This window comes from Podarcis gaigeae, assembly GCF_964106915.1.
Source record: "Podarcis gaigeae genome assembly, chromosome: 8".
NCBI classification, from domain to species: Eukaryota; Metazoa; Chordata; class Lepidosauria; order Squamata; family Lacertidae; genus Podarcis; species Podarcis gaigeae.
In genome coordinates, this window is record NC_139684.1 from 24,563,162 (window position 1) to 24,586,109 (window position 22,948).

General features: G+C 43.9%; 1 protein-coding gene across 2 annotated transcripts; it reads right to left on the reverse strand.

Annotated features, from left to right (window-relative positions):
• Nucleotides 1-2,743: 2,743 nt before the first annotated feature.
• Nucleotides 2,744-13,341, reverse strand: LOC310850780 (arylacetamide deacetylase-like 4). 2 transcript variants are annotated; one of them, XM_083752718.1, is made up of 4 exons: nucleotides 12,903-13,336; nucleotides 10,402-10,618; nucleotides 6,162-6,225; nucleotides 2,744-3,544 (listed from the first exon to the last, which is right to left on the reverse strand). In XM_083752718.1, exons 1-4 carry the CDS (start codon nucleotides 13,143-13,145, stop codon nucleotides 2,770-2,772), a joined length of 1,299 nt encoding a protein of 432 aa, XP_083608844.1. In that variant the 5' UTR covers nucleotides 13,146-13,336; the 3' UTR covers nucleotides 2,744-2,769. The 2 variants fall into 2 exon arrangements, with proteins under 2 accessions (XP_083608844.1, XP_083608845.1); XM_083752719.1 differs by lacking the exon at nucleotides 10,402-10,618 and having other exon boundaries at nucleotides 12,903-13,341.
• Between the last annotated feature and the right edge of the window lie 9,607 nt (nucleotides 13,342-22,948).

The following is a 22,948-nucleotide window of genomic DNA, read 5'->3' on the forward strand; positions in this document are numbered from 1 at the left end:
CACAGCATTGCAATGGTATACTTTGCACCCTTCCTTCCCCACTATTTGTCAGTGATGAACTGGACTGCATTTCAAGGTGATTTCAAGGTCCTTGAAAGTTTGATCTGTAGTGGATCACAGGAGAATGGGATCAAACATTCCCTCGCTTGTTGACCTGATATGGAGAGAGTTGAAATACTAACTTGGGTTTGGTTATAAGCCTCCCCATGGTGGGTGTAATGAAAGGAGTTCAGTTTACTCAACAGGTCTTACTTATGTCACACGTGGAATCATTCTGCGCAAGTGCTCCTTCTTATTGCTAAATGTTTCACCTCTTGCAAATGTGGTTGGAATTTTGTTTTGACAGTTTCTGGATTTCACAAGGAGAGAGAGAGAGAATCTGACAATGTGTTCAATACAGCCATACCTTGGAAGTCGAACGGAATCTGTTCCAGAAGTCTGTTCGACTTCCAAAACATTCAGAAACCAAGGAAGCTCTTGCAGCCAATCGGAAGCCACAGAAGCCGCGTCGGACATTCGGGTTCCAAAGAACATTCGCAAACCGGGTTTGCGGTGTTCAGCAGCCAAAACATTCAACTCGCAAGGCGTTTGGGATCAAAGGTATGTCTATATTCATTAGGCTATAAGTAAAGGTAAAGGTACCCCTGCCCATACGGGCCAGTCGTGTCCGACTCTAGGGTTGTGCGCCCATCTCACTTAAGAGGCCGGGGGCCAGCGCTGTCCGGAGACACTTCCGGGTCACGTGGCCAGCATGACGAAGCTGCTCTGGCGAGCCAGCACCAGTGCAGCACACGGAAACGTCGTTTACCTTCCCACTATAAAGTGGTACCTATTTATCTACTTGCACTTAGGGGTGCTTTCGAACTGCTAGGTGGGCAGGAGCTGGGACCGAAAGACGGGAGCTCACCCCGCCGCGGGGATTCGAACCGCCGACCATGCGATCGGCAAGCCCTAGGCGCTGAGGTTTTACCCACAGTGCCACCCGCGTCCCCATTAGGCTATATCCAATGTTATATCACAGCCAGGGGAAGACCCACTGACAAAAATGGATATGGGTAACTCAGGCCCATTAATTTCAAGGAGTCTAGTCTGCTTAGAACTTAGCTAGCTGGCTGGCCACTACAGCAGCCCGTGTTTTGTTAGCCCAAAAATGGAAAACGAGCGAGGCAACTTAAGCTGACGGAATATTGTGCACCTTTCAAACTTAACATATAGAATAAAAGAACAATAATAACATCTGTTTAGAGAAGATTGGAACATGTTTATTGAATATATGGGAGGGTTGTGTACACTTAGAAACGTTGTCAGCATTAAGATGAATTCAACAGTATAAATAAGTTTTGATGGATGTAATTATGGAATACTGAATGGTTTAGTTTATGTAAAAAATGCAGAGATTTATGATATGCAAAATGAACCTTGGAAAGAGAAGAAGGGGGAGTCATTGATATTTTAAGGATGTTTAAATGAGTATTCTAAATTGTAAATTTATATATATATATATATATATATATATATATATATATATATATATATGAACTAAAATGCGTACATCCCACTAGATGGCCCACCAGGGGCCATCAATGGGTCCAACAGCAGAGGAAGACAAAGAGGAAGAAGTTTTCCTCTTCTCTCTCACTAACACTAGAACTCAGGGGCATCCTATGACGCTCTGTGTTGGGAGATTCAGGACAGACAAAAGAAAGTAGAAAGGAAAGAGCATTATTGATTAAAATAAAGCAGGCATAGCTTAAGTTGTCATCAAACCAGTTCGCAAAGACCCTCGTGGTCAGATAGAATTCCTAAGCATTTGTTGCTTACTGGTTTGAGAAGGAAGTATGCAGTTAACTTGTGAATCTGGCTACTGCAAGGGATAGTGATGGTCAGGAACATGGATGTACTTAAAAGAGGATTAGACAAATTCATGAAAGAGAAGGCTAAGTTCTTCTTCTACAGTTAAAGGCAGCATGCTTCCAAATGTCAGCCACTATGAGCTTTCTCAGGCACTGCTTGTGGGTGTCCCAAGAGGCATCTGTCAGGAATGAGCCAGCTCCCAGTGTAGCTTTGCATCCGGCTGCTGAATACAGTCAGGAACAGAGAAGTTTGGAGTTGACGCCGGCTGAGCAGAGCACACAGCTGCCAGCATCGACTCCCTCTAATCTTGGACGGCCAGTTGCCAAGGGAACAACTGAGAGCGGGCTGGAAAACAGCCAAAGGTCTCAGGAAGCGCAGAAGGCTTGAAAAGCCACACAGACAGTTTTTCGGAATAGGAAGAGGCTGTAGCTGACAAAAAAGTCCAAGGCAGAGGCGAATTGGGGGGCTGCTAGACAGGAAGCAAAATAAGAGACGTAAAGGTCGAAAGTTCAATATCTTCTGTTGACACTAGAAGGAGTCTTCAGAAGGGTCATCTTGAGTGATACTGCCGATGGCTTGGCTAGAGCCATCCAGAGTTATCTGTTTGTATTTACAATATATCCTCCTTTTTAATTACCTACGCTTACTGTGTTATCAAGCTGGGAACCTGGACTCTTGACAGCATCTACCTGGTCATTGTGAGAACAGTATGCTAGACTAGGTAGACAATTGGCCTGAATCTGTAGGGCTTTTCTTATGTCCAGCACATTGACTTTAATAAATTAGACTGTGCCAAACATTTGATCTGACTTTCAGTTTTTTTAATGTTATGATTGGGAGAGCAGGGCATGAAAAAGAATATGCCTGCACAGAAGGGGAAGACTACCAGTGCCGGACAAAACAGGCCATTTATTTCTATATACCTTTTAAGAAATCTGCTACGTGCTGCAAACATTTCCTTGCAGCTGGAAATTCAAATGGCCCCAGGCCAAAAGTTACAGTCATTCCATGGAACCCATCCTGAAGATGACACCATGTCACCGGCACACCATTGTCCTCTAGACGTTTCTTGTATAACAGTCCGTCGTCCCGGATAAGATCATACTCACAGGTTAAAATGAAAGTCTCAGGGAGCTGGCAGATGATGTTATCCTCCGCTAAGAGGGGGGAAAACATTGTCTCAAAACCTCGTTTGCAGAGTTCATGAAGCTTTTCTGAAAATGGAGGAGGTACTGCCGGGACATAGCCCTTGCCCTTAAACTCTTCTGGGATGTTGTCAGCACTAATCCGTTTCCGGTGCTTCAGCCATATATCTGCAGAGACATGGGCGCCCTTTATGATTCCATCCACATTGATCATCTTCCCTGTGAGATACTTGAAACCATGTTTGACAGCTCGTTTCCTGAACAACAGAGGAATGGAATGGTTTTGCTGATAGGAAGGCAAATTGAAGTCCACTGCTTGGAGGAAAGGGTAGACCAGGAACTGAGCTTGCACTCTTGGGAGATCCTTCCTTGCCACTAGTTGTTGACAGACGGCTGCAGCATTCGTGCCCCCGCTACTGTCCCCTCCAATGGCAATTCGGTTGGGGTCCACTCCGTATTCCTTTGCATGCTTCAAAAAGTGGATTGCAGCAGTACAGCAGTCCAATACCGGAGTTGGATACAGATGCTCAGGAGCTAACCGGAAACTTACATGAAAGAGAGAGATTTTATAAATTGAACAGTGTACATTGCATAGAAAATGAGCATGTTTCTTCATGGCATATTGAAGGTTTGTATGGGGGGTGTCTTTTTTTACCCCATGGGGCAAATTCCTGTCTGTGCAACCTTCTGGGGACTACATAATGGGTGGAACCAGAGCCTAAGCAGACATAAAATGCAAAGTTTATCTTTGTACTCGTAGGCTACTTCCTATGAACACCACACATTCCTCCAACTTTGCAAAATATGCACATTCCAGCCAGGCAGATGAAGTGTGTGTGTGTGCATGCGCGCACAAAACAGGGACTATGGAGGTGGTCATCTGGGGTGAGTTCTGAGGGACAGAGTGCTCCATTCAGCCCGCATCCCTGAGGTTTCCAACCCTGGTATATTGCTTTGAATTTTCAAGCTATCTGGGTTTTATTTTAATCTCTCAGTTTAGGGCCACTGTTTTTAATTCTCTCATCAAAATAAAGCACCCTCAGATTATACTTGTATACTGTGGAGCTAAATAAACACCACAGCTCATCTCCAACTAAGAGTAAAACAGTGGAAATCTGAAAAGAAAAGTTGCTGATTTTCCTGGACATTTTGTCAATTTCCACCCCGACATTGCTGCCGATTGCAATATTTTGGATATGTCTGAGAAATTCCAGACATATGGCAAACCCTAGAACTCCAAAAAAAAAAAAGGTAAAGCTGAAACATGAAAACAACAATAGGGTTAAGGGGTAAAGGTAAAGGACCCCTGACAGTTAAGTCCAGCTGCAAAAGACTCTGGTGTTGCTGCGCTCATCACACTTTACTGGCCAAGGGAGAGACGTTAGTCTGCAGACAGTTTTTCCATGTCATGTGGCCAGCATGACTAGGCCACTTCTGGTGAAACCAGAGCAGAACACGGAAACACTGTTTACCTTCCCGCTGGAGCGATACCTATTTATCTACTTGCATTTTGAAGTGCTTTCATACTGCTAGGTTGGCAGGAGCTGGGACCAAGCAATGGGAGCTCACCCCGTCGTGGGGATTCGAACCACCGACCTTCCAATCAACAAGCCCTAGGCTTAGTGGTTTAGACCACAGCACCACCCGCATCCCAAGAAGGGTTAAGGATTACCTATGTATATTCTGCGGTATTCTTGCAAACTGTGCTATGCCATTATGATGTCTGTTTCTACTTCAATTGAAATGAAACAAAAATATCTATATGACACTGAGAAAGAGAAATGATAGTTGTGGATTGAGATTCTATAAGATTTTATGGGAATTTTGCTCCTCTCTTTCTTTTCATGCTCCACCTTGGGTAGCGTTGGGGAAGAAATTCCAGTTCAGTTCACCTCTGCAGATAAACACACCTACTGTATTTTTTGCTCTATAAGACGCACCAGACCACAAGACGTACCTAGTTTTTGGAGGAGGAAAACAAGAAAAAAAATATTCTGAATCTCAGAAGCCAGAACAGTAAGAGGGATCGCTGCACAGTGAAAGCAGCAATCCCTCTTGCTGTTCTGGCTTCTGTGATAGCTGCGCAGCCTGCATTTGCTCCATAAGATGCACACACATTTCCCCTTACTTTTTAGGAGGGAAAAAGTGAGTCTTATAGAGCAAAAAATACGGTAATTTGAAGTTTCCATACACAGTGCACAAACAGAAACACAATCATCCTTTGAAACATACACAGTGCAGTTTTCCAGCCGAGGAATGTATAGAACTAAATGCTTTACTGGGGTAAAGTGGGCATAAAAATGCATATGTATATTCTTGAAAATAACATACAAAAATAAGGGTGAATTCAAACAAGAATTCAAAGTTTTTATGAGGACTCTTTTTTAAAGGCAAGCTTATGTGGAGAACTGAATTTAAGACTTAAGCAAAAGGAAGAAACCGAGAAAAAATGAAATGGACAAACTAGAGGCCAGGGGTCAGCAATTTTTTTCATCGGGGAGGGGGGGGCGGTCCACTGTCCCTCAGACCTTGTGTGGGGCCGGACTATATTTTGAAGGGGGGAAAACAAATGAATTCCTATGCCCCACAAATAATCCAGAGATGCGTTTTAAATTAAAGCACACATTCTACTCATGTAAAAACATGCTGATTCCCGGACCATCCGCAGGCCGGATTGAGAAGATGATTGTGCTGGATCTGGCCCCCGGGCCTTAGTTTGCCTACCCATGAACTAGCCCATCGGTCCACACTAGGGGTAGGAGAGGTCCAGAGGTTTCAGATCATTCCCTGAAAGTGGCTGTGCTTGAATAAAAGCTACAGATGGTGCAATATGCACCTGAATACGACTTTCTGAGAATCACAACTGGGGAGAGGGCTGTCGCACTTGGTTTCCGCTTGCTGGCTTCCCATGGGCAACTGGTTGCGAACAGGATGTTGGATTAAATGGGCCATTCACTGACCTGATCCAGCAGAACTCATCCTATGATTGGGGCCTGGAACATAAAAAATATCCAAATGCAAAACGGAATGTCCATTTGAGAGGTTGGCCAAATCGCTATGTAAATTTTAGCAGGCTTCCTCCGGGCTCAGGTCTTAGGAAGGATTAGAAGCTGAGGGGACTCTCACACACCCTTTTTTAACAAAGAGAATGTAAGCACTTACTTGACATTCACAACCACTGACTCACTTTGGTGGGCAATATAGCAGCATGATCTTTCAAAGGCTCCTGGGGGGTGAAAACACACAGAAACACACAGTCAACAGCTATAGGGGGCAGGGAGCGTCCATAACAAAATTTCCTAGTCATTCATATTGAAATCATTTTGAGTTACAGCCAGTGTTAGCCTTCCTCAAAGTAAATCCATTGAATGAATGAATGAACTTGAGGGGCCACCAGGTGGCGCGTTGGAAGATGGCCGACAATAACATCTCTCTGACCCATACGAGGTAATTAAGGAGCTGCTATGGGAAGTATGCAGTCTTCCTACCCCCCCAGGAGACGGGGGGCACTGCCTTGCCAGCGGTGTTCACAATCACCCCCTGATCCGAGGGGGGTGCCGAACACTTGGCACGAGCCCTCGGTGAAGTCAGATCTTCCTGACGCTGATTCCAATTAGCACGTGCTGGTTGCTTCAGCTCGGAATTATAATTGGAAACATATGATTGGAATGAAGCTGAAGCACATACATCAAGTAATGTTCAAGAGATAAGACTGCTGATTAATGGATCTCTGTGACCGGGAGTGACGGATGGATAAGTAAAACTTCTGATGAATCACCACTAGGAGACTGTATATTTGGAATGAAGGGGGGGCGTGGAGGGAAAAACTTTTTTTTCTTTGCACAATGTGATATTAATAACCCTTCACCCAGATAGAAATAAGATCGTTGCGTTTTTATTAATCACAAGCAGTAATTCAAGAACTGTGTGGGATGGATTATAACAGGAGAGAGTATTGGTGAACAGTGAGAAAGAGGAAATTTTTTATGACACAGTTAAAAAATGGCGTCTCGCCAAGACAGGCTTGCCGGAGAAAGAAGGACAGGGGGAGGAGAATCAGGATTGTTCGAAAGAGAAGGAATGTTGGAACTCAAACTTGACCTGACAGAGCCTCCTGATTCATTTGATTTATTTGGCAAGCCTGAGAAAAGTAAAGGACAGGCCGAAGATTAATTTTTTTTAATGGAAGCATTGAACAGAGGCTGTCCCTGAGCGATATGATCTTTGAAGAGTACAAAACCCACACAGAGGATGGCTATTTTCAATCTGCTTGTGAAAATTATCAGAGATCGCAAAGAAAGGAATATACGTTAACAACGAGAAGAGAAAGAAAGTAATAAAGGACTATCTGGATTGAACTGGATAGAACTGTCTAGTTAAAGCAGTAATATAAGTGATGTTTGGAATCGTTCAGAGTTTTGGACTCGTGCAGAGCTTGATGTATGGGTATCCCCAACAAAATTTAAAATTTGGCTGTATAATTTGGAACTAATGTGATGTGATTGGCCTGTTAATAAAAATTATTTTTTTAAAAAAAGAATGAATGAATGAACTTTATTACATTCACAGACCAGGATAAAAAAACAAATATATATATAAATAAAATAGCAGTTAGGATTTTTTTAACTGATAAATGTTGGAGCAGATAAGGACAAAGAAACAAGCATAGGAGAAAAACATATGAATAAAATACAAGATTAAACATGGATAATGGATGGATAAAAACTGATAATTAAAACAGATAAGAACTAAAAATAAATAAAAACATGCAGTTAAAACAACTATAAGAGGCTGCAGAGTAGAAGCCTCTGAAATAGAGGACACTCACAACATTAGAAACTGATGTGCAAATATGGTTAAAACAGACAATTAAAACAATGTACAACAATAAATTTAGAAACAATGTACAACAATAAACTATCCCAGGGAGTTGACTCACAGTCACCCATGGAACCGAGTTTGGGGATTTTCATGCCGGACTATTTTGAATTGGGCGATGGTCTGCGCCTGCAGATATGTAGACAGAATCTGGCAACCATCCAGGTCATCTTCTGATCTTTGCCTAACAGCAAAAGGTCAAATATTTGCTTTTGCGGGAAGTCGGCGAGCCTCATCAGTAGAGGATCAATGAACTTACTACGTGCCTCTTCGTAAAAGGGACATCTAAAGAACAAGTGTTCTGGGCTTCCTATCTCTCCCAATGGACAGGTGCAAAGTCTCTGAGCATAGGGGATTTTTCTAAAGGCTCCATCCAGGACCGGCGAGGGAAGAGCCAAGCTTCTGGCGAGTGTAAAGACCCTTCTTGCATCTCTAGATACGAGAAAGAAGAGATATGCTGCCGGTGCGGCTATATATCTCTTGATCTCTCCAATTTTATAGTCGGGGCACCTTGCACAGTCCTGTTGTCTCTCGGTATCTAATATTCTTTGCCTGACCGTGGCTTTTGCCTGGCCCAAGTCCAGACTTAGAAGGGCTTGAGGGGAAAATCCAGTTTCTGGAGGGTGTTCAGAACTGCAGTCTGCCAGCCTGACTGGAATTGGTCGCAGAGGATCAATGGGGCTATGCCTCGGGGGAGCAGAGTCAATGTCAGCCATTTGTAGATTGATGTTAGGCAGATGCTAGCCTCCACTCTCATCATCCCCATTTCCAATCTCACCCAGGCCTCACTATACCCTGCCTTCGTTGACCTAAAAGCAGCCTTTGATACAGTCTCCAGAACCAGACTTTGGGACAGACTACAGGGTACCAATATACATAGAAGGCTCCTGCTCAAAAAAAAAAAAGTAAATCCATTAAAATTAACAGATATGACTAATTTGGGTCTATTTATCTTATTTTACTTATTTATTGAATAAAATTTTATTTAATAAAATTTATAGGCCACTGGATTGTAAAATAAAAAGGAAAACCTTTTTATTACCTTTTTTTTATTACCTTACCTTTCCCGCCCCGACCTGGCCACAGTGATCCATGCAACAGTCATCTCCAGGCTTGACTACTGTAATTCGCTCTACGCGGGGCTGCCCTTGAAGCTGTCCCAGAAACTCCAGCGGGTACAGAATGCTGCAGCGAGGCTCCTCATGGGGTCTCTGCCATGGAAGCATATTCACCCAGTGCTTTTCAAGCTGCACTGGCTCCCGGTGGAGTACAGGGTCAGATTTAAGGTGCTGCTTTTGACCTTTAAAGCCCTTCACGGCCTAGGACCCTCGTACCTCCGGGACCGCCTCTCCTGGTATGCCCCACGGAGAGCCTCAAGGTCCATAAATAACAACACCCTAGTGGTCCCGGGCCCTAAGGAAGTTAGATTGGCTTCGACCAGAGCCAGGGCCTTTTCAACTCTGGCTCCGGCCTGGTGGAACGCTCTGCCTTATGAGACCAGGGCCCTGCAGGATCTGATTTCTTTCTGCAGGGCCTGTAAGACAGAGTTGTTCCGCCTGGCCTTTGGCTTGGAGCCAGTTTGATTCCCTCCCTCCCCCCCTCTCTCTTTTCCCCCCTTCTTTTCCTTCTCCTCCTGCGATGAGGCTACATTTTAATATTTTAATGTTCCATTATTTTAATTGTTGTGTTTTATTTTTGTTTTTAAGTTTGTAATCATTCATCTTGCTTTTATTATTGCTTGTAAGCCGCTCTGAGCCCGGCCTTGGCTGGGGAGGGCGGGGTATAAATAAAAAATTATTATTATTATTATTATTATTGTTAAAACAAAACCATGAAACCTAATGAACCTACTGTGGGAGAAACTTAGTTGGATTGAACCAAATAGATATAAATAAATATAAATATAAATATATAAATATAAATATACATATACATATATATATATATATATATATATATATATATATGCAGGTTTTGGTGTCCTCGGGTGTCTTCCCGTGTAAAAGTTGGGGTGTCTAGGCGACGTTTCGACGAGGTCTCACTCGTCATCTTCAAGTGAGACCTCGTCGAAACGTCGCCTAGACACCCCAACTTTTACACGGGAAGACACCCGAGGACACCAAAACCTGCATTCCTGTACCCGTGAAAATCTACGAAAGCAAATATATATATATATATATATACAGGACCAAGGCTTAGTCTACATTTCTGCTTAGTTATTTCTGACCATTTCTGGAACCTCTTTTCAAATCATTTGGCGTACAAAGCAGAAACATGCTCTTTGGCATTTTAAGGATTTTTCATTGACCATTAAGACTGGTGAGAACACAGAATTGGTCACCAGTGTGAATGGATTTCTCTGTCTCATTTTCTTGTAATAGAATCCCATCCTGCCATGTGAATTTAACTTGAGCTGCATACAGAGGCAGTACAAACCACTCCCACCACCCTCCATGGCAAACATTTCAGGACTCCCAAATTATCCTAGAACAATATAGTTTTAAGATGCTTTCAAAGAACTTACGCATTGTTCCGAAGAGAGCAATACCTCCATGAAAATACATCACTCCTCTCCTGTTCTCAGCAGGTGATGTTTGGGGCCAGTGCACCCTGACTGGCACCCCATCGAAAACAAGGTCCTTTATTACCAGCCCTTGGCAGTGTTTTGGTGATATTGAAACATCTAAGATCCTCCAGATCATATACCTGTGGCAAATGCCAAGTTTTTCCAGGAGCAGCCCCTATTTGGACCAAAACATTTAGCATTTATGATCCGCTTCGGATCTTTTTGCATTCACAGTGAAAAGCCCAAAGCCCAACCTCCCGCCATGGAGAGAACCAGAACTGAGAGGCAGAGAAATGCCAACGTCCACCTTAGGTAAAGGTAAAGGGACCCCTGACCGTTAGGTCCAGTCATGGCCGACTCTGGAGTTGCGGCGCTCATCTCGCTTTATTGGCCGAGGGAGCCGGTGTACAGCTTCTGGGTCATGTGGCCAGCATGACTAAGCCGCTTCTGGCAAACCAGAACAGCGCAAGGAAACACTGTTTATCTTCCCACCGGAGTGGTACCTATTTATCTACTTGCACTTTGACGTGCTTTTGAACTTCTAGGTTGGCAGGAGCTGGGACAGAGCAACAGGAGCTCACCCCTTTGTGGGGATTCGAACTGCTGACCTTCTGATCGGCAAGTCCTAGGCTCTGTGGTTTAACCCACAGCGCCACCCGCATCCCAACTTAAAATGGCACAAATCAATCACATCTTTCCCCCTTGCCAGCCCTGACCCTAATAGTTGGGATCACTCTCATTTCCCGAATCTCTTCTGGCTTCACCCACTTTTTGTCACCTGTTGCCTTTAAACAACAACAACAACAACCCTACCTAAAGTCTTACCTAATGACATATGAAAATACAGCACATTAAGGTCCATTGCTTGCAAATATGTTTATTCTGCACAACTGAGCAGAAATAATAGGAGGGATATTAGATGCTTAGGAGCCAAATCCTAGGGACCAAGGTCCCTACCTTAAAATATTGAAAGCCCAGGTTGATGGGCTTTCAAATATGTCACATCCCAATATTTTATTCAAGTTGGCACCTCTGAAGAAGTATGTACTAAAATGCTCATGCATTTTCACAAGGATTAACATTAAATATTAAGAGGGGGTGGGGAGAAATGGAGAGAAACCAAACCTGAGCGCTTTTTTAAAAAGGTTGGGGTGGGCAGGATAAGTAGCAGGATGGAGCACAGGATTCAGAATCAAAATGCAATGGAAAGAGAGGTGGGTTTCCCCCTTTAGGTAGGAATGTTCTAACACCACAGTAGGATACAGTCCTCTTTTTATGCTCCACAGCCGTATTTACCTGGGGGTGCAAGGGGTGCGGGGTACCCGGGTGCTGAATTCTGGGGGGCGCCAGGTGCCTGCCGCTGAAGCTGCCTAAGCTCTTAACTATCTACCTGTTATGAAATTATAAATAATTTTGATCAAGCTAGAGAAACAAAATACATATATACCTAGGTATTACCGAAATGTATACCTACTGTTTCACTAAAGGACTTTCAATTTTGTGCGCTCGTTTACCAAAGATGAGCCGCACCAGCGGCGCCGCTTGTCATTTACAATGGTGGCGCTTGTCAGACTCAAAGGCAATGCCTGTCATTCACAATGGCGCTGTGCACGCAAAATTAACTCTTACATCAAAATATTATGGTATGTATTGCATAGAGCTGCTATGCGGCAGTGGCACCTTTGACACGACTGATGTTTCTCCTAAGTAGGTGCCTAAACAATACTTATGTTAAATGTGGTGGTGTTGTGTACTTAAGTCTAAGTGTATTGTAAATAAATGAGCAAATAAAAGTTTGTTTCTTTTTCCTCCCTTCTCTCATAAACAAGAGATAAGGCATGGTGACTGACATAAACATAATAAAAGTTAATTTGGGGGCAAAACTAAATTTGGGGGCGCTGAGCGAATCTTTGCACCCCGGCAGCGCATATGCTAAAGACGGCCTTGCTCCCAATGGAAACACGCCGATGGGGACAGATATAACCCTGCTTTAGCCATTTACATACTGTCTTCTCTTGTATATTAGTTGCTACAAAACTCAATGACTAAGCTATTTAGGGGCAAAACGTCGGATTACTGGAACAATGTCCGAGCACTGAACCACTGAGATATACACAAGTGGGGCTCTTTATTACTGCATTTTCAGAGGGAGAGACTTGGAACACTGTAAATATGACAGCTGGACGGAATTTGTGTAAGTGCTCTGAAAAGAAGAACCGCTACAGTACTCAGGCTGCATGCAAGAAAAAACACGAAGAAACCCTCATTTGCTTGAAGTGTGGAAGGCATTGTCACAATGTGGTTGGGGAGTGGAGATATTAGAAATGGGCAGAGTAATTCACAAGACACAAGTTGGAACTCAAATATGCTCCCTCTTCCCTTGACAGAGGCTGACACAGGCAGTCTGTATCCCATACAAGTTGCTCAGTAGGAGAAAATGATCATACACACACACTTACCAGTCCGAAGAGATATCCCGAAGCCATACTGATAATTTGTAATTTTGCACCATGGGTGATTTCTGGAGGAATATGGGTCCTGGTGAGATGGTAATAAACTCCCCATGCAAGCAGCAAAGAATGGATTAAAATGGCCACATATAATGTCAGCATCCACAGAGTTTCACCGAATGCCATTCTCCTTAAGCGAAGAAGCACCGAAGAAGGGAATTTCCTTGTAGCCGACGCAGGTGCCTTTGGCATGGAAGTACTTCATGCCTTGTGAAACATAGCATCCCTTGCCATCCCACACAGATCTCAGGTGAGAGGGGGAAAACTAATCACTTTAATAGGTCACACATTCCAGGCCATCCTTAATTCTATAATAGCACAGCTATTCTTCAGATGGGAAGTATGGGTGTATCAGGAAAGATGAGTGCTGTGTGGCTGGAATAATGGAGCCAATCCTGCCCTGTCAGCTTGCCAAAGACCAATTGCTGCTCATACAACTCCAACTGCTTTTAGAGTTGGTTAACTTTAGAGTTTAATCCTTATGCTGAAGCCCAAACCCCTGCTGCAAACACAGTGATAACAACACTGTGCAGCTTTTATTAAGTCACTGGGTTACAGTAATATGTTTAAAACCGACAGATTCTGAAGTGTAACAGATTCAGCGTGAGCATTGCACTTCATATTTCTTTCACAAAGATGTCAGAGCTGAATACAGCACTAGCCATCAATCCAGGAACAAATGCACTGGAATAGAAGAAATGCAACAAGATAGCTACACCGGAAATACAACAATTTAGAAAAAGAGTGAACATGAAAGGGGTCCCCACTAGCTCCCAAAAGCATGCGTACAGTTGGATCTAACTATACAGCTCTACATCAGTTTTCTAGAAACTTAACAAAAACACTGGCCAGTACAGTCTTTGGATATTTAGACAAAGGACATCCTCAGGACAGTGCTGCAGAAAGTTTACCATCTCTTGGGATGGTGGCTCTCCTGTGAGCCATATCTGATGCCAGGAGAACTCTTTTGAACCAGGAGAAACACAAAGAGGCAGCAAGCACACAGATATGCCTTCTCTGGGCTCATCAATGGCTTTGTATCCAGAGCACTCCAATGGACAAATGCTTCGGTTTCTATGTACAGCTGTTCCGTGCATGGCACACTGAACTCCACAACACTGTGGTTGGTGATCTCCTGGGCAGAGACCTGAGGGAACCATCCTTCCTCCCTGTCATATAGCTGCTACCTTAAGTAATAGCCTTCTTCCCTCGGCAGGAGCAAGATAACATTATCTTACCTTTCCCGCCCCGACCTGGCCACAGTGATCCATGCGACGGTCACCTCCAGGCTTGACTACTGTAATTCGCTCTACGCGGGGCTGCCCTTGAAGCTGTCCCAGAAACTCCAGCGGGTGCAGAATGCAGCAGCGAGGCTCCTCACGGGGTCTCTGCCATGGGAGCATATTCACCCAGTGCTTTTCCAGCTGCACTGGCTCCCGGTGGAGTACAGGGTCAGATTTAAGGTGCTGCTTTTGACCTTTAAAGCCCTTCATGGCCTAGGACCCTCGTATCTACGGGACCACCTCTCCCAGTATGCCCCACGGAGAGCCTCAAGGTCCATAAATAGCAACACCCTAGTGGTCCCAGGCCCTAAGGAAGTTAGATTAGCTTCAACCAGAGCCAGGGCCTTTTCAACACTGGCTCTGGCCTGGTGGAACGCTCTGCCTCATGAGACCAGGGCCCTGCAGGATCTGATTTCTTTCTGCAGGGCCTGCAAGACAGAGTTGTTCTACCTGGCCTTTGGCTTGGAGCCAATTTGATTCCCTCCCCCTCTTTCTTTTTCCTTTTCCTTTCTCCTCCTGTGATGAGGCTGCATTTTAATATTTTAATGTTTCAATATTTTAATTGTTGTATTTTAATCTTGTTTTTAAGCTGTATTCATTCAACTTGTTTTTATTATTGCTTGTTAGCTGCCCTGAGCCCGGCCTTGGCTGGGGACGGCGGGGTATAAATAAAAATTATTATTATTATCAAGTGGAAGGGAATCTCACCTGTCTGCTTCACCAAGTGAACTTATGGAATCGCCCCCCACCTGAGCTCTCCACCCATGTCTTATTTGTGCATCAAAGTCATGATCCATCAGTGCAATCACTCGGGTATTCTGTGTCCACAGAAGTCTTCTGTTTGCCTTCACTGTCCTTGCTCATGATCACTCAGACACATGATTTCGGTGCAAAGTACAACCTGAATCTGGCTCGGTAGCATCTGGGTTTTCAGCTTTCTCTACTGATAGCTAGCTGAGTGTGGCAATGCTGAGGGCCGGGCAACTCTCCTCGCTCTTTTTCTTGGTGATAATCTGTAAGAGAAGCATAGCTAACATGAAGAGGTAGCAGTTTCCTCATTTAGAGCCCTTCTGGACTGCCTCCCTTTCGCCATGCTCAAGGAGAGGTTCTTTCCCCCCTGTTTTCAGCAGCCACCGGGAAGCAAAAATGAGTGGGGAAATTCTTAATTTTTATGAAATCCAGCTGCTTCTGCAGTGCATGTTCCAATAGTGGCCATTAGTAAAATAGGGACCTCTCCCCAATTACATGGTATTCACCAGGAGCATGGAAAAAGACAAGAAATTTTCATAGGTGTACATGTGTACAAAGAACACCTCAACCACTAAAGACAAACATATCACATTTTCGTCACCACAAACGGATGTGGCCCAGACTAATTCATGCAGTTGTGGTGCAGGTATACATTTAATGTAGATTGTAATGCCAACACTAAATAAGTCAGAAGGATGGAGAAAATGGGTGGGATGGGAGGTTGTGTTATATTCTTGTGTAATCTTCTCCCACAGAAATTTAGGGAAAACCCAGCCCTCTGCTCATCTGCTGAGCTATGTGTGGAGTTTTATAATTTGTGTCTATTCTGACTAACTGTGGAGATCAGGCAGGCTTGATAGGATGGAATGTCCTGCTTTGCCCTCCCGAAATGTTGGACGGTATGTGATTCTATTTCCTTATGTAATTGTAATGATCTCAGGCAGGCAAGCAAGTAAGAATGAATCAGTCTCTGGCAGTTTTATGGTACGTTTATTTACAATTAACACCAAGCTAGTGGCTCCGAGCTTGCGACTCTTAGCTATGAGTTGGTCACCCTGAGTCTCTGCCCCTTTTGCAGCACAAAGGGAGTTAGGGGGAGGCGGGGGGATGCTATCTAGAGACTGTAAATCTGTTAACTCTCTCTGTCTTCTGGTGTTTCTTCTGCTAGCTGTTCTCCATCCAGTGTACCCCAGCTTCTGCCTTCTGAACTATGCCCCTCTGCAAACCACTGTTCCAAATCTATACTGTCCTCCTGCTCCTGAGAAGATTCAGGATCAGTGTGAGGGGTGGCTCCCACCATTCTTCCTTGGTGCAGCCCTCCTCAGAATGGTCCCTGACAGTGCCAGGGCTCTAACAGGATGTTGGCGTCCTCCTGCCTCTTTCCAAGGAGGCACCAGGGGAACATTTAGGGGACTAGCCTAGTCCCCTTAGTCCATTGACCACACACCACTGATGTCAATATTAAATAGCACCAGATATAAGAGAGTCCCAGGTGGTGGCTAACACCCCAGAGGACAGGATCACACTTCAAAACGACCTTGACAGATTAAAGAACTGGGCCAAAACAAACAAGATGAATTTTAACAGGGAGAAATGTAAAGTATTGCACTTGGGCAAAAAAAATGAGAGCCACAAATACAAGATGGGTGACACCTGGCTTGAGAGCAGTACATGTGAAAAGGATCTAGGAGTCTTGGTTGACCACAAACTTGACATGAGCCAACAATGTGACGCGGCAGCTAAAAAAGCCAATGCAATTCTGGGCTGCATCAATAGGAGTATAGCATCTAGATCAAGGGAAGTAATAGTGCCACTGTATTCTGCTCTGGTCAGACCTCACCTGGAGTACTGTGTCCAGTTCTGGGCACCACAGTTCAAGAAGGACACTGACAAACTGGAACGTGTCCAGAGGAGGGCAACCAAAATGGTCAAAGGCCTGGAAACAATGCCCTATGATGAACGGCTAAGGGAGCTGGGCATGTTTAGCCTGGAGAAGCGGAGGTTAAGGGGTGATATAATAGCCATGTTCAAATATATAAAAGGATGTCACATAGAGGAGAGAGAAAGGTTGTTTTCTGCTGCTCCAGAGAAGCAGAATGGAGCTGCTCCAGAGAAGCAGAACGGAGGAATGGATCCAAACTACAAGAAAGAAGATTCCACCTAAACATTAGGAAGAACTTCCTGACAGTAAGAGCTGTTCGACCATGGAATTTGCTGCCAAGGAGTGTGGTGGAGTCTCCTTCTTTGGAGGTCTTTAAGCAGAGGCTTGACAACCATATGTCAGGAGTGCTCTGATGGTGTTTCCTGCTTGGCAGGGGTTGGACTCGATGGCCCTTGTGGTCTCTTCCAACTCTATGATTCTATGATTCTATTCTATGAAATCAAAAGCATTTGCAGATGAGGCGGTGATTTCTGTAGAAGAACCAATAGTGTCAAATCTGAAAGCATTAGGAGAGATAAAAGTTTTTGGAGAAATAGCAGGTCTTAAGATTAACCAAGATAAAACCAAGCTCCTGGTAAAAAAACATGAATGACGAGAGTAAAAATGAATTGCAAATATATATGGATATAAAATTTACAGCATATTACGGTTTAAGAGAAAATTATAATGTTATATTGATGGTATTGAACACCTAGTAAATGTATAAATAAAAGTCAAATAGATGTTGGAAATGTAAAGAGAAAAAAAGCACCTTTTTCACATGCGGTGGTCTTGTAATAAGGTTAAAGCTTACTGGAAAATGATATATAATGAATTGAAAAAGATAACATTCATTTAAAAAATCCAGAAAGAAACTTTTCTTTTGGAAATTATAAGATTAGAACTACCCAAACAGTATAGAAATTTATTTATGTATGCAACTACAGCTGCAAGAATATTATTTGCCCAAAAGTGGAAGGATGAAGAGGCCTCAACAAAAGAAGATTGGATACAAAAACTAATGGAGTATGCAGAAATAGTGAAACTTATCAGAAGAATAAGAAATCAAGACTACAACAGAAAACAGAATGAACAGAAAAAAGGTTCTTGCTCCATCAGAGTCTGCTGAGCTGGTGCAGAAAATCTGAAGAGACAATACTGAAACAAACAAGGGAGGAACCTAGGAATAGGATAAACTCTTAATTCCTCATAATTCCAATGGCCTTTATCTGAAAAGACAGCATTGGGCAATTCCGACTGCTCCGTCTGGAAGATATTCCTGCCCTTAATTGAAGATTAGATACTGTATAACCAGGTCAGCATGCCATTATCCTTGAATTATATGGACATAAAGCAGCAGGGTTTAATGGACCAAAAGTTCACCTAGATGAACATGTAAACATGTTTGTAAGGATTGCAGTAGTTGGAAATTAACGTAGATACATTGGATCAGTCAACCTGGCCTAGGGGATCAAACTGGGCCAATTTGATTTGAGATCTGGGCTCTGTCTGGAATCCAGTGCACAGCCCTATTTGTCATGGAAGGATCACCTCATGGCGAGGTATGGATTGGTTGTGACTGACTCTCCTCACAGGGGTGGTGAACTAGTAAAGGTAGTCCACCGGAGAAACGGATGAAACCTCAGGGATTTCTAAAGGCTCTGAGGTATTTTCCAGGCAGCACAACTGGTGCTCCTTTTGAGACCCTAGTTTCAGTGTGGAATGTTGGGATGGAGTGGGTTGTTGACATTATTGCGCCAAAGCATCTTGAGGACTCCAGGAAGCTCCTTAGATTTCTGAGCAGCCCTGGGCAATAAAGCGGGCATGATTGTGCCAAAGGGCAGGTGGCATAAGTCTCTGCAAGAATCCAAGAGAAAAGAAGAAGAGGAGGAGTAGGAGGAGTTTGGATATGATATCCCACTTTATCACTACCCGAAGGAGTCTCAAAGCGGCTAAGAATCTCCTTTTACCTTCCTCCCCCACAACAAACACTCTGTGAGGTGAGTGAGGCTGAGAGACTTCAGAGAAGTGTGACTAGCCCAAGGTCACTTAGCAGCTTCACGTGGAGGAGCAGGGAATCAAACCCGGTTCACCAGATTATGAGTCCACTGCTCTTAACCACCATACCACGCTGGCTGAGGTACGGTCACATAGCCTACCATACAGCAGTGATGAAAGCAAATATGTTGTGTCCTTCAGCCTCTAAAGCACCTTCAGTGATTACCCAGCAAAACTGTTTATAACACATATAACACAACACCAGCCTTAAAATACCTACATTGGCTCCGAGTATCTTTCTGAGCACAATTCAAAGTGTTGGTGCTGACCTTTAAAGTCGTAAATGGCTTCGGCCCTGTATACCTGAAAGAGCATCTTCAAACCCCATCTTTCATCCCAGACATGGAGGTCCAGCTCCGAGGGCCTTCTGGTGGTTCCCTCACTGTGAGAAGCGAGGTTACAGGAAACCAGGCAGAGGGCCTTTTCAGTAGTCATGCCCGACCTGCAGAACGCCCTCCTGTCAGATGTCAAGCAAACTATCAGACAAAGAGGACATCTGAAGGCAGCCCTCTATAGGGAAGTTTTTAATGTTCGATGTTTTGTTGTGTTTGATGTGGTGGCTTCTTCTTCTTACTATTATTATTATTATTATTATTATTATTATTATTATTATTAACAACAACAACTGGTGCCGATTCTATTTTATTTTTTAATCTGGTGCTGAAGTGACATTACAATCCATTACAATCTATTGCAGCCCAGAGGATGTTCCCTCTGGAATTTGTTACACACACACACACACATGGTGCACACACATGGTGCACACACATATACATGAATTTGCAAATCTTTTCTTGGCTACACAGAGCTTAAATACGTGACCTTTCACACACCCTTTCAAGGATCCCTAACTCAACAGAGAAAGAGAGAGGGAGGGGGACCTGAAATATAAGACAAAACCATATCAGTATTGGATATAGCATTTTACACTGGAATATGGGACATTCTTATTTTATACAGGAGAGGGGTAGCCCTACTATGCTGTGCAGGATTTAAGTTGGACTTAGTTTATATATATATATATGTTTCATCAGGATTCATTATTTGCACAGTGTTTCAGTGTTTTTATATAAAGGTAAAGGTACCCCTGCCCGTACGGGCCAGTCGTGTCCGACTCTAGGGTTGCGTGCTCATCTCGCTCTAGAGGCCGTGAGCTGGCGCCATCCGAAGACACTTTTGGGTCACGTGGCCAGCGTGACAAAGCTGCAGCTGGCGAGCCAGCACCAGCGCAGCACACGGAAACGCCGTTTACCTTTCTGCTATAAAGCGGTCCCTATTTATCTACTTGCACTTAAGAGTGCTTTCGAACTGCTAGGTGGGCAGGAGCTGGGACCGAAGGATGGGAGCTCACCCCGCCGCGGGGATTTGAACCGCCGACCATACGATCGGCAAGTCCTAGGCACTGAGGTTTTACCCACAGCGCCACCCGCATCCCGACTTAAAATGGCACAAATCAATCACATCTTTCCCCCTTGCCAGCCCTGACCCTAATAGTTGGGATCACTCTCATTTCCCGAATCTCTTCTGGCTTCACCTGTGACCAGGATAAAAAAGAAAACACAGACCAGGATAAAAAAGAAAACACACACACACAAAAACCCATATAAATAAAATAGCAGTTAGGATTTTTTTTTAAACTGATAATTGTTAGAGCAAATGAGGACAAAGTAACAAGCATAGGATAAAACATCTGAATAAAATACAAGATTAAACACGGATAATGGATGGATAAAAACTGATAATTAAAATAGATAATAACTAAAAACAAATAAAAACATGCAGTTAAAACAACTGTAAGATCATAAGAACTAAAAGACTTGCAGTTAAAACAACTATAAGAGGCTGCAGAGTAGAAGCCTCTGAAATAGAGGACACTCACAGCATTAGAAACTTATGTGCAGATATGGTTAAAACAGACAATTAAAACAATGTACAACAATAAATTTAGAAACAATGTACCACAATAAACTATCCCAGGGAGTTGACTCACAGTCACCCATGGAACCGAGTTTGGGAATTTTCATGCCGGACTATTTTGAATTGGGCGATGGTCTGCGCCTGCAGATATGTAGACAGAATCTGGCAACCATCCAGGTCATCTTCTGATCTTTGCCTAACAGCAAAAGGTCAAATATTTGCTTTTGCGGGAGGTTGGTGAGCCTCATCAGTAGGGGATCAATGAACTTACTACGTGCCTCTTCGTAAAAGGGACATCTAAAGAACAAGTGTTCTGGGCTTCCTATCTCTCCCAATAGACAGGTGCAAAGTCTCTGAGCATAGGGGTCTTTTCTAAGGGCTCCATCCAGGACCGAAGAGGGAAGAGCCAAGCTTCTGGTAAGTGTAAAGGCCCTTCTTGCATTTCTAGATACGAGAAAGAAGAGATATGCTGCCGGTGCGGCTGTATATCACTCGATCTCTCCAATTTTATAGTCGGGGCACCTTGCGCAGTCCTGTTGTCTCTTGGTGTCTAATATTCTTTGCCTAACCGTAGCTTTTGCCTGGCCCAAGCCCAGACTTAGAAGGGCTTGAGGGGCAAAACCCAGTTTCTGGAGGCTGTTCAGGACTGCAGTCTGCCAGCCTGACTGGAATTGGTCACAGAGGATCAATGGGGCTATCCCTCAGGGGAGCAGATTCAATGTCAGCTATTTGTAGATTGATGTTAGGCAGATGCTAGCCTCCAGTCTCATCATCCCCATTTCCAATCTAACCCATGCATTTGAGACACATCTGGGGACTTGTAGGAGAGCTCCAAGAAGTCTAGATTGAACTCTCTCAAGGGGGGAGAAAGCAGAGGAAGGCAGACCCAAAAAGGAACCATCAAGGAGTTGTGCCAAAGTTTTGGCCTTGTATAATTTTAGAGCTGTGGAGACAAAGAAGCCCCCTTGTGCTCTGAAGAATTTAAGGATACAATTTGTGGTTTTTCCCACTGAACTCCCGATGGAGTTTATGTGTAGTTTATTGGTTCCTGAGGCCTAGATACTTGTAGTTTGTGACTTGTTCTAATTTATGGCCTTGGAGTTCCCAGCTTCTAAGCTTTGGGTTTTCCCCCAAAAGTGAGTATCTTGGTCTTTTGCTAGTTGATTTTGAGACATTCAGATTCACAGTATGCTGTGAGCTTTCTTAGTGCTCTTTTGAGTCCAATGGGGGTTCTAGATAGAATTACTGCATCATCGGCATATAGCAGGACTGAAATATGCCGATTTGCCACCTTCGGCGGGTGGAGTTCTGAGTCATTGAGTGCAGATACTAAGTTATTTAGATAGAAATTAAATAGTTGTTGTTGTTTAGTTGTATAGTCGTATCCGACTCTTCGTGACCCCATGGACGAGAGCACGCCAGGCACTTCTGTCTTCCGCTGCCTCCCGCAGTTTGGTCAAACTCATGCTGGTAGCTTCGAGAACACGGTCCAACCATCTCGTCCTCTGTCGTCCTCTTCTCCTTGTGCCTTCAATCTTTCCCAACATCAGGGTCTTTTCCAGGGAGTCTTCTCTTCTCATGAGGTGGCCAAAGTATTGAAGCCTCAGCTTCAGGATCTGTCCTTCCAGTGAGCACTCAGGGCTGATTTCCTTAAGAATGGATTGGTTTGATCTTCTTGCAGTCCAAGGGACTCTCAAGAGTCTCCTCCAGCACCATAATTTAAAAGCATCAATTCTTCGGCGATCAGCCTTCTTTATGGTCCAGCTCTCACTTCCATACATAGTGATGTATGGGAAAACCATAGCTTTTACTATACAGACCTTTGTTGGCAAGGTGATGTCTCTACTTTTTAAGATGCTGTCTAGGTTTGTCATTGCTTTTCTCCCAAGAAGCAGGCGTCTTTTAATTTTGTGGCTGCTGTCACCATCTGCAGTGATCATGGAGCCCAAGAAAGTAAAATCTCTCTCTGCCTCCATTTCTTCCCCTTCTATTTGCCAGGAGGTGATGGGACCAGTGGCCATGATCTTCGTTTTTTTGATGTTGAGCTTCAGACCATATTTTGCCCT